The following is a 12,604-nucleotide window of genomic DNA, read 5'->3' as shown; positions in this document are numbered from 1 at the left end:
CCAATAGGATGTCGTACCTTGAGAGCAACAGTATAAAGTTCACTATTGTTTGCATCATTGACAGAGCATTTTACTCGTGTTATGCGTGTCATAAAACTATTAGCCGTTTAAGCTATTCTCGAAGCGACGACGTTCCTCTAAGAATATTTAGCGGTCTGAAGGAACTCTGGTGTCGGGGCGCGGAAGGGCGCCATCATATTTTTTCTAACAAACTTTGGTGCCGTTTTTTCACGTTCCATTACAAATTATTTGGTCGTGTTTATAATGTTTTTTGTGGTGAGCATTATATTTCATTATGTTTAACACCTTGTTGGTCGTTCACCCGAGCTATTAGACGCGTAATAACGTTCTGTCAGCTGTTCTGTGTGTAGGGGAAATGCTATGAGTAAATGATTTTATAACGGCAAGATTTTAAACAAACGAATATTTAGAATTAGTTCCCTATATTGTAGAGAGAAACAACTTTCTGTTAACCAAGACATTACATAGTCGTGTCTTTTCTCCTAAGGAACAAGTTTTACACGTTCATAAACTGTAAGAGAGTTGTTAGAAGTGCTTTAACAACTTAGCGTTTCAGTGCCTATGGCTTATTCTGCAAAGCTATGACTAAGTTGTATCTTTGTTAGAGGATTGCCTTTGGGTTTACCAATAACTTGAAGAACTAAAACACTATCGCATTTATTTCATGTTGTTGCCTTGTTTTAAAGCATGATTGTCACCTCTCTATGACAAAAACATTTACCCTGAAACTGATTTTTTTCTTTTTAAAGATTATGCGGGATAGCTAGTCACATTTTTATCGGTTTTTTAACATACGTACACATACATACCTAACACCATGTCTGTTATAGACTAGAAGGTGTATACTGAGGTGCAAGAAATACTCACGTTTCGCCATTTCCAATGTCAGTCCCACTTAAGAGGGGTAGAGTCCTGCCATACCAGGCACGCCATATACCAGGCACGCTACCAAACTCTAGGCTACTGTCGAGAAATTCCTCAAGACATAGCTTTTAAGTGTGCCAAAGGTTCTTAAATGTACTGAAACAGTCACCTTATTTTAATTTGCGCATTAAACAATAAATTGCTAGACAATAAAAAGTCGTAGTGACTTTTTACTGTCTAGCAATTTATTGTTTAATTATTTTTAACAACAATTTGTCAACTTTTATTAATACAGGTAATTCTATTAAAATATTTATAGGTATATAGATTTAACTGATAATAATTAAGATAATTGAGGCGCCCATAGCCAGTTGCGCTCACCGGTCGGTAAACGATCAGTGGGTGAAGCGACCATTGGCGCGGTCATTCCGTAAATGGGTGACCGCATAGTGGTATTTGAACTGGGCGTCTCCGTGCTTCGGAGGGCACGTTAAAAGTCGGTCCCGGTTGTTGTCTACTAAGACAACAGTCGTTAAGCCATGTCAAAGGCCTCTCGGGCGGCTTCAACAACTTTGACACTAGGTTGACCACTAACCATACGATAAACAAACATTAAGATAATGTACTCTTTAAGATATAAAGTAAAACCAGGCTTTACCTACTTAAGGCATTTCGAACCACAATCGACTAAACGATAGAATCGATTTTCCAAATGGACAATTGATCAATCGCTTACGTTTATAAGTATTTTTATCGTGCGTAAATTTTCTTTGTGTTCTTTATAACCGAGTGCAAAAAAAGATGAGGATCTCAATTCGACGCGAAATGATATGTTCGCCATTTGTACAAGTCCCCGTAACACACATTCAATTACTTGTAACAGTTTTTTCAAGCGTGTAGTAGGTAATGTGATAAAAGGAAGCATGCCCAATAGTGTCTTAATTGCAAGAATAAAGAAAAATGCCTGTACACATCAGATAGATATGTGCATAACTGCATGCGTTGTCCTTTTTTCTCTTACGGTATGCGTATACATTTCTCGCCTCACAGGTCTTTTGTTATTAACGTAGCGTTGTGGGTCCTAGAAGCAAATGTACAGGCCTGTTGAAGAGCATTGTTTCTGACTTTTTACATCTTTAAGGGCTAGTTTCACATTTTACATTCAAGTGTCAAGATATCCTATCAGTTAAATTAAGTTACAGTAGTAAATATGAAACCAACTGTCAAAATTACATATAATACTTACTCTATCAACTAAGCCACAGACGTGTGATGGGTACCTGTAAAAAAATCTCTTGATTGTAACTTCAATGACTTAAATGTTGATAAAAGGTTTTGCCTCCCACGAAATTAGGCTTTAATCGAGCTAATTCACCCACAATTTTTTGGAGTTCTATCTACCCTAGGCTAATATGTGTTAGAAATATGTATTGATGACTTTTTGACAGTAGATGAAAACTTTGCAAGTGAATACGAAGTCTCCATGCCGCTCTAGGTAGCATGGTGGGCATGCCTAATTCCTTTTATTCTGGGAAGAGTTTGAAAAGGAGTGGGACAGTAGATAAGTATGTAGCTAAATATTTGAAATTGTAAATTTTTATTTCAATTTATTTCAAATTGTTCTTTCTTGCAAACATAAAAACACTAACCTATTTTTTTTTACCAATCCTCTTTATTTAAACAGGTAATTGCTTACCATCAGTTAATTAAATTACCTATTTAAATCCTTCAAAAGAAAAGAGAAAAGTAAACATAATATATACTTAATAAACTTGTAAGTAGATAGGTATTAAATCTGCTTTTCTAACCTAACTGCTACTGTTGTACCATGCATTTAGTCGGCCGGAAAATACACATTAACTTTAATACACTACTTTATTTTATTCAATTATTAAAATAAGTAGGCAAGTGTCTTTAATTTGTACGTACATTAACAATTAGCAAAATGGCAGAGTAAAGAGAGCCCATTACTACTGAATACTTTTTGCACCAACATTAAACTTTACAACTATCAAAGAAATTATTCAAGAACAAGCCTAACGATTCGTAAGGGTAACAGTACATTACACGTAGACAAGACAACAACACAAAGTGCGCCAACTAAGCAATAATTTGAAACAAAAAAGTTTATGCAAATCGAGGGAGCCGAAATAAAATGGAGTCTGGTCGTGCGAGCGCGTGCGATCGATACGCCCGCCCTGCGACCTTGCGGGCGGGCCGGGGAGTGGGCGGGGCGCGGTAAGAGGCTGGGATTGGTGAGCCCCGCCTACCGGCACACCCCCCTCCCCCGCGGCGGAGCCTCCCCCGCTGTAGTGGGCGCTCGTCGGTTTATGGTCTCGCAAACGTCGGTCGCGCCGCTCACCGCACGTCGTCGCGCCATGTTCGCGGGAACAAGTGTCACTTGGTAATGTTCGTACTGTTGGTACTGTTCGTAGTTGTCCTGTGCGGTATGTGTCGCGTTTAGTGTTGTTCGAGCTGTTCGTTACTGTCACGATGATCACTGACATGTACGCGCCGCTGCCGGCGCCGCCGACCAACAAGACCATTGTAAGTTGTTCAACTATTTGTTGTGACGTTTCATAAAACAGCTGCTTCATCAAACATTGTGAAGATGGAGTACCGTGTTTTGATTTTCATATTTATTTTGTTCACATGCTTATATATTGGGGAGTAAATGATCTACTGCGGTGTTATTTGTGATTTCGCATGATTTTATCGTTAGAAAAAGATTGTATGAATTCCAATTGGATAAAATTGTACTTACTTAGTTAATATTTTTTTGTTGTTCTTTTGTATCTTTCTTCATCCATAGCACAATAAGCGTGATAAAGGTTGGGTATAATATGATACAACATTTATGCCTACTGGTTAGATCTTTAACTCCTGAAGCTATGATGTAACCCTCCAAAGACACCAAAATTAATTGATACTTACAAACTCACTTTAGAAACAACAACAATCTAGTATGTACCAGTAGTTTTATAAATATACCGTTTTTACAACCGTCGGCATGTTGCATCTCTACACTTATAAACCTGTCAAACTATGACAGAGGTTAACAACAATGCTACCTGATTTAATACAACGCCATTTTATAGTTAATCAATTTAATTTTATCTTGTTTTATCCTTATTTTATTACGATCTGCAATGACCGTCTTACTTACCTGGTATAAAAACCTTGTTTTCATAAATACTTGGCCAACTTTTTATTAGTTTTTATGCAAGTTAAACCCGACTGTAGCTGACCGTAGATATTATTATTATTTTTGAATTCACCTAAATCCGTAGGTATCCCACAGCTGGGCAGAGGCCGATGTTTCATTGTTTTTAATCAACCTGAATTCGTCTCTCGCTGTTGAACAAAGGCTCTATATCAAAAGAAAAACCTAGAATCACGTTCACGTCACACTGTTCTTTATTATTTAGTATGTTGATCTCTGAACCATTCGTGTCGTATTGCAATAAGAGACAATGTAACGAATAACACTCGGCATATTATAATTAATGAAATAATTACGGTTTCACGTGTTGGGACCTTTTTCTCAGATTTTTCATACATTGTTGCATGTAGTTTGTTATATCTCTACGATCTCCAAGTTCTCATATAGGTACTTATAAGTATCTACTTACTAAGTACTACTTATACCTGTCTATCTATTTTCGAAAAAGTGACATCTCACATTACAGAAACATCCTACTTGTGCCCTTTTGAAATTGCATGTCTGATTATTTTATTTTATTACCTTATTGCAATGCAAAATCTGTGAAAAGTATATTTTTCATAATAAATTTTCCGCAATGCCCCCCTTGTTTTCCTCTAGCTAAAGTACCTATCTTGTGTAGTTTTCTTTTTGTATTTGCATCTTCATTTATTACTATCTCTAACTGTTACATATTGACAAATACTTACTTATTTGTTCTAATTCTTGGTTCTAATTCTCGAAAAAACACGAACTTACATATAACCGAGATACTCGCGCCTTATCTAAATTAATTTGTGGAGAAACTAATTAAATCCTCTCCCTATAAATCCTATCAACAAATACCTTTTTTATCCAAACCAAATTAAATACCGATAGCTCAATTTCACCTACAAACACGTCCCCACCTCTCATTGTGAAAAGGATGTTCAATCAAACCAATCGAATCAAACAATACCTTCCATTCGACTCCATTTGTTTCCTGTTCCATCCATCTTCCGACAAAAATATTTGTCAACGGAACATACAAATCAATGGAGCGATTAAATTCAATCAAATCTTTCAATTTTATTCGTCTTTTGTAACAGAGAACAATGTGTATTGTTCTGAAAATAATGTTTGGAAGATTATTTAGTTATGTTAATATCTATTGAACAATAGCTAGGTATATTATTGGCAATCATTGATTTGAATCTCTTGAAAACGTGGGCTCGCGTGCGGTTTAAGTAATACCGTTACACATCCTTGGGATACGGAATAAGGTAACTGACTATAGGTAATTCAAGTTGTTATAGTTTATGTAGAGTGAGTTATAAATTTTGCTCTTTGCTGTCAGTGCGTCTAGTTATTCGATTCTCAGTTTTCCTTCCTCCTTTACCAGGCGCCGGAGGAAAACTGATTTTCAGTCTGAGTTTGTTACGCTAGATGCCAACTTCAACCTTGTTGGGAATTAGATTGAAATGAAAACGGTTGAGTCTCTGTAAAACTTTTTTATATTTATTATATTTAAACAGATTTATTTTAAGACTTTTCATTAAAGTGGAAGTCACTGAAATTTTCTAGGTATTAATCAATGATTCTTCTTACCTATAAAGCAATAGGTTAAAAGTAAATTCAATGAAAAGATTAGGTTTAAGTAAAAGAGAAACAAAAAATACGAGTGCAAAATCGGAATAATACACTAAAACGGACTATAAAACCGTAAAACCGTGGCGTACATCAGTTGTAAAACTCTTAACCGAGTCAGTCAGGCACTTCACACAACAAATCAAGAACTTTCATCTATCCGCACTTCAGTTCCATACATCGGAGCCATTATGCGTGTCTAATAGATTTTTTTTGGCGCTGTCCCATTCACAGCGAGCGCAGCGTGAAGTCCCTTCAATGGCCATTGTGGCATTGAACCGAATCGACGACCGACAAACTTTTATTTGTAATGCTCCTAAATGGCTGTTATGGGGATTAAGGTACTCTGCTTTGTCATCGTACCATGAGACTCGCAAATCCGATGTTCTGTCGTCGCTGTAGTATTGTAGCGTATCGCTAAATGACCAAATGCTATTATCGTAGTACAAGCAACCACAATACGTCTCGAGATCCGTCACTTTTGATAGAGAATGCGCTTTGTGTTACAGTTTGCTTAGGATTAAACACTTTAACTTCGGGATGAAACCACTTACAGTTAAAATGTTTAGTTAGACAATTTTTTTCTGATAGGATTCGGTATCTGTTAGTTTGACATGCATGTTTTTATGGTGACAATAAGAGTAACATTTAAATAGAATCAAAGAAGTAAAAATTCTTTCTCTTTAACGAGCAAATAAACTCTCATTAAGTAGAGCTCTAAATGAAATAAGTACCTACTTACCCTCATTTACCTTGACGTCATCAACCCTAACAAACAATTAATAACTCAAATCTATTAATATAAGACAACACATGCTTCAAACACAATTCTAATTAAAATACTTGTCGCATGAACCAATTATTTAAAAAAATAAGTGTCGTATCGGTAGCGGCCGCCGTCGGCACCCGCCATAATTCTTTTTTATAGCACCAACTTCTCGTGTTAACCCGTTCATTGACAAAAGGTATTTAAATGAAGCTGTCATGGCGGTAATATTTAGTGCGCGGGCGCATTCCTGCAGACAGTTAAACTCTCGTCACGTGACAGTTGGTTTTAGATTGATGCAGTGGCTTATCTGTTAAATTGATATTTATGTTGCTACACAGAGATATGGTTGATACACAATAAATGCCTGTAATGACTATAAGCTTGATGATAGAAGCAGATTGTCCGCTTTCCAGAAAATTGCAGTGTCTTTTTATAATAAACTAGAGTTGGTGTAAGAAACTTAGTAAATAAAAATTCTGATTGCAGACTTTTTTTCCATTGCTAAACTACCATAAATCCTTGCTCGGAAGAAATATAAATTGATAGCCTAATATGTATAGAATCACCTGCAGAGAACGGCACAAACGTTTTCAAAAGCATCTCGTTAAGTTATTTACGTTGGTATCCGTCAACGCGACGGGTGCCGGCGACAAATTTAACAATGTTAGTCGCGCGTCTGTCGCAGCTACGCTTAAAAAAAATCACTAATGAAGTGCAAATCTGTCAGTGCGCGTGTTACGACGATTTATTGTCGTACGTCTAATTGTTTTGTCGACATTTGGTGCTCTGCTTTATATTCGCTTTATTCGCGGATCGCCTGCGAATTAATCTTTATAATTGTTTAAAAATAATTACCCAGTTTTAATTATAGGCCATTTGTCATAAGAATTTTAAACGGTTTTTATTTGACATTTTGACGGCGGTATGAACATAAAACTTGTTTCTTAAACCCTATAAGGGCTATGAATTCCACCTGTTTCTAAGCCCGATAGTCTTACTAGCTTCGGCCCATAAATATTATAATGTGTCCATCAATTAGGTTAAGTAATTACCGCAAGTAAACGTGGAAACACCAGAAGGCAAAACATAACTGACACCCTGTTCTGCAACATGTACAAAAAATCAATAACAAGTGTCAGACAAGAAACTCCTCACAATATTTCAAAGTTGCACTCATAGTTATTAGGCAAATACGTGCAAGCTACATTTAAAACCGTACATTATATTAAGTGGTGGGACTTCAACCAGATCTATCGTCAATTATCTATAGTTTGAGGCGCAATGAGCCTTATTATTGTAGGTAACATGTACAGAAGAAAAACGGCTCAACCGCAACGCAAGTGCAGTTTCCTCCCGCAACCACAAATGACCTTTTAATACTCCTTGTTAGACGTTAATTTTGTACCGTTACACATAATTGTTGGAGTTTAAAAGGCGTTTACGCCTTTCTCGATATCATGCTTGAGTATTTGATCTTATTTCTTTTGACGTTGTTGCAACCGCTAATTTTGTTCAGGGTCGTTTTGAAATGTGTCCACTTAACTGTCAATGTGTACCAACTCTTTTTATGCATGCAATAATAATTATGTTACAAATAGCATTGGTATTAATGTTTTGAAAAGTTACTTTCGAATTCCTAACACTGGTTTGAACCTTTTCATCGGTGTCTTAGACTGACTTTAAATATTTAATATCGGACACCAAATTGCACCTTGTCAGGTGTGAATTGTCATCAATTTGTTGTCAAACACAATATAAACTGTTATTACTAAAAGGTATTCGGCCTACCTATTAAGTAAATATTTAGGCTATTCTGACATCCTTTAAGAAAATCTAAAATACTTTGAAGCGATTCGATTTTCTCTCAAATATTTTCCAACGTTTACTATACCCTCCATTACAGCTTACAAAAGGCGTTGTTCTTCCCATTTTTTATGCAGATATTTTCCATAAATTCGCATATGACGACATTCCTTCATAAAACCAAGCAACAGTATAAAAAGTGTTTAGCCTTCAAAAGGTGCATTTGAAGTATTTGTTTGGAACGTAACGAGTACTCTGACTAAATGTGAGAAGTCGTTAAGAAGATGTATTGCATGCGCATGAGCAAATACATTTGAACTGTAAAGATGGCTGGTGTAAATACACATATAATTATACAATTTATTACCGATGTTTTAGTACTTAACTTATAATTATATTGGTACGAGCAATGGGTCATGTCACATATGCCAAATAAGAGAAGAGAATGCATTAGGTTTCCATGTGTTATAAAAAGATTATCCATAAAATGTATTTTTTCGGTTTATGTAAAGTTTTCTTATTCGAAATATTTTCGAATATTCAACAAGTAATTGTAGATGATACCTAATGCTTCCTTGCACTAAAATGTCAAAGAGGCTTCTACGGAATACATAAATTATAGTGTTAAACTGACTCTACTTATTGACCAACAAGGAAGATTTTCTTATGTACGGAGACTAGAAGACCAACCTACGCATAATGTACAAAGTAAAAAAAAGCGGTTTAAAATATTCTTAAGTAATAGATGCAAAACTTAACGAAGTGTGGTAAAATTCGTTTCGCTTTAGAAAAAATAACAAGTTACTTGACGCCATCACAGGCATGTTCCAGGAAATTATTTACATTCTCGACGTAATTGCATTAAAACAATCTACCATGTTAAATGTTATCACAATAATAAGGCTATTTATGCCTTTTTCTGTCCAGTTTTTTCAGTTAAGTAAATAAGAACGATAATAGTAAGTATGCCGATCGATTCACATATTCTATATTCTTTTGTAAACATATTTGTTTTATTTCATTTATAATAAGCAAGTCGTGAAAGACTCCTCGAAGCAATCAATCCAATAATCGCTAAACAAACTATCGGAGCACAGATTCGTTGCATCTCACAGTCGCCGCCACAATCACCCTCGATGATTACTTTCGAAGGGCTCTTTTGTACCTCTTTGTTGTTACCGCCCTCGGTTAATAGTGGTCTCCGCCGACGCTCCCGACAACCGAAGGAAACTAATATAGTCGCTCCGAACCCTTGAGACTTAAAAGTGTCGGTCCGATTTGGGAGTCATTAATGTCATCAAAATCGCTCCAGACAGCTCCTGGATATTCCACTGCCAGAATTGTGCTGAGGCATTATGCGCTTTGTGCTATCTGATACAAAGAATAAAATGGAATAGACGTGAGGTTAGATGGTCGAGCTGTGATTTTGCAACTCATTGCATTAGCCCGGCTTGTTAGTGTGTGGAGTAGTGCCGGGGCGGCTCGGAGGCCCGTAATGAAGGCAAGCTGCAAGTCACGGGCCCAGAGGCGCCGCCGCCGCACGTCAGCGCCGTCATCACGCGCCCTGTCAATACGTGATGGCCCGACAACGGAGAAGGTTATTTTCGAAGATGCAGCACCACTAATTAATGCCTTCTACCGGGCAAAAAAAGTTTCAAGAAGCGGCGTTTTCATTGTTCTACTGTCAACTCTAATGTGTTGAAGTATTAGACTAATGCGTGTTACATCATGTTGACATTAGTGGCCATTAAAGAGATCGAGAACTAAATCAATATTGAATCTTTTATTATAAAGGTGTTGTTTTGTTGAAAGGGAATGAAGTATTAGTGTGTGGCCAACAATTAATTTAACACTTAAGGTTGGTACAAGCGTGTGGGTCCGCGGTCGCGCCCCGCTGCGGCCGCCGGCGCCTCCCGCTGCGGCTCTGACACCGATACCACCATTCATACCAGCGCCGAACCGCTGTTATCACCATACCCGATTATTTATGAACCCGAAGTGACTCTCTCTTCTATATTGTGTCACTTGTTTTGGGAACAAAACCCTGATTTGATCACAAATCATCACAACCTCCAACCACAACGTGTAGTGTTTTAACTATAGTTGTTGAAAGAATCCTATAAACGTATTATGGATCCTTTTTTGTTCAGAATCTTTTTACATGGTCTAAATCCTAAATCATCTAGTCATATTTGTAGTTCCAGGAACTTTTAATACTGCGCCATCATTAAAATATGCTATTGTCATCGAACATGGCCGGTACAATTTTTCCAACAAACAAAATGATTCATCGCGTACGGAAATCTAAATTATTTTCACAAGGACGAGCTATAAAATTTTAAACGATGTATTCTATTACCGTAGAACCAGCGTCCCATACATTAGAAGATATATCGGAAATTGCAACTATTTACTATGAGCATCCGGCTTTTAAGTGTAAATTTTCCGGTGGTAATTTGTAGAACTCAAACAAAATGCTCCTTGTAGTGTGGCGGCCATTAAATGCACTCGCCTGTCATGTTATGAATCCGGATGTCTATGCCAGAGGGGACACACTCACTTTTAAACTGAAAGATGAAACAGACGAGCTATTTGTCAATACTTTTGTGTATTGTGTTTCACGGGACATTTGTTTTTAAAATGGAACTCTTTATTAAACTGTCTTGAAGAATATGTTTGTTGATATTTTTAATCTGTCACGAACATATATTTTTTATACGTACCATAATTGTCATTATCAGAAATAACCTTCCTATTTCTTAACATTTTACTTCCCGCATAAATCGCAACAAACCCTCTACGACTAAAAGTCCCATGATTTCGGCAACATCTTCCTGTCTTCCCGTGATATCCGAGGGTCGTGAGCCATTAGCTCCCTCCGGCTATATATCACGTCCTCTCGACTTCGGTAACCACCATGAATACTCGACGCACACTCGACTTTAAACCGCGCCTGACTTTGATAGCCTTAATGCACTTACGAGTACATTGTTAATCTTATACAGAGTATCGATCGCATCATCGTTTGTCAAAATCATTTTACGATGCTTAGACGTCTATTACTTTAATTTTATGAACATAATCTTGTTTATTAATCTTAATATTTTGTATAAGGAGTGCTGACAGGTTTAGGACGGAGGTGCAAAAACAAATTTACAGTAAAAACTCTCGTGGGTATAAACCGTAATTATGTTCAAATGTTTGCCGATAGTCCACGACATGGCTCTATGTATGGACGAGAGCAATTATTTAAAGTAGATAGAATGGTCTCGCATCTGACAAGCGGCACAGCGGTGCGTTGCGGTCTGCGGTCAATCCATTCAGGTGGTGTTCATTCATAACAACTCGCCACAACTGCCCATCGGACGTGTGGAAACGTTTAGTACAATTTGACTACGCTTGTACACTGAAATGCGCTATTCTAGCAATCGTTGTGAACGTTTCAACAGTTTCTGTTTACAAATGTTCCCTCATATTTTACTCTATCGTTTCATTCGTATCAGTTTTCAAAAAAGAATAGTACCTACCTATGTTTTGTATTTCATTTTTGTAACTGAAAAAAGATTCACACTTTTAGTGGTTTTCTGTTAGATTCTCTTCTATTCTATCATATGGTTTTTGTTATAACATTTCTTTGAATTCTCTAAAGTTTTATTCCAAAAAAGAAGTTGCTTGTTCGATTGCCTTTTAGTATCGATTATAAAACGAGTACTTAATACATCTGTGGGAATCAATCTCTAGGCGTGAAATATCGTACGGAGAACTTATAGAATTAGATTAAAGCGATGAAATCGTAGATATCACAGGCGAGTACGTATCGATAAGTGGAAATAGGTTCGATGATGAGGTGCATTGGTGGTCGCGTGGCTGGCGCGACCGCCCGCCGCGGGTACAACACTATGCTAATTCAATTGTGTTACGAGAGCGGATAGCTGCGATCGCGATACCATCTACTCCGCCCGCATTATCATAATAATGCGCGAGTCACGTCGCGCCCGCGCCCGCGTCCGCCCCCGCGCCCGCCTGTGCCCGGCTGTCGACACGCACCTCCATACACGACAGCGTTGTTTTATTACCATATCAGTACAAGATATGTAACAGTCGTATCGTACTATCAAATGTACCTGCAAGGCTATCCACTTGAAATGTAGTCTGAATGACATAGAGTCGATGGCTCTGGCGTAATCCACATTATACTCTACTAGCGCTATAAAGTTATTTAACAAGAAAATCTTTAACCAGTTCTGAATGAATCACTTAATCTCCAAAACCACATCAAAATCCGATGCTTAGTTATGGGATACTCTAGCTATCTTTGT

The 12,604-nt window shown here is 37.3% G+C and overlaps 1 protein-coding gene across 5 annotated transcripts in view; it reads left to right on the top strand.

Moving 5' to 3' along the window:
* The window catches only part of Sp1 (transcription factor Sp8), a 68,586-nt gene that overhangs the window by 44,599 nt on the left and 11,383 nt on the right, over positions 1–12,604 (top strand). The window contains exon 1 of one of the 5 annotated variants that reach the window (XM_076113277.1): positions 3,222–3,432. The exons of the other annotated variants lie outside the window; for them this stretch is intronic. Coding sequence (XP_075969392.1) covers positions 3,379–3,432 — 54 coding nt within the window. The 5' untranslated portion in view covers positions 3,222–3,378. Of the gene's footprint in view, positions 1–3,221; positions 3,433–12,604 lie in introns of those variants that run through there. 5 annotated transcript variants of the gene reach the window in all.

The sequence above is a fragment of the Anticarsia gemmatalis genome, chromosome 4 (assembly GCF_050436995.1).
Source record: "Anticarsia gemmatalis isolate Benzon Research Colony breed Stoneville strain chromosome 4, ilAntGemm2 primary, whole genome shotgun sequence".
In the NCBI taxonomy this organism is placed as follows: Eukaryota; Metazoa; Arthropoda; class Insecta; order Lepidoptera; family Erebidae; genus Anticarsia; species Anticarsia gemmatalis.
This window is presented reverse-complemented; position numbering and strand designations above follow the sequence as displayed.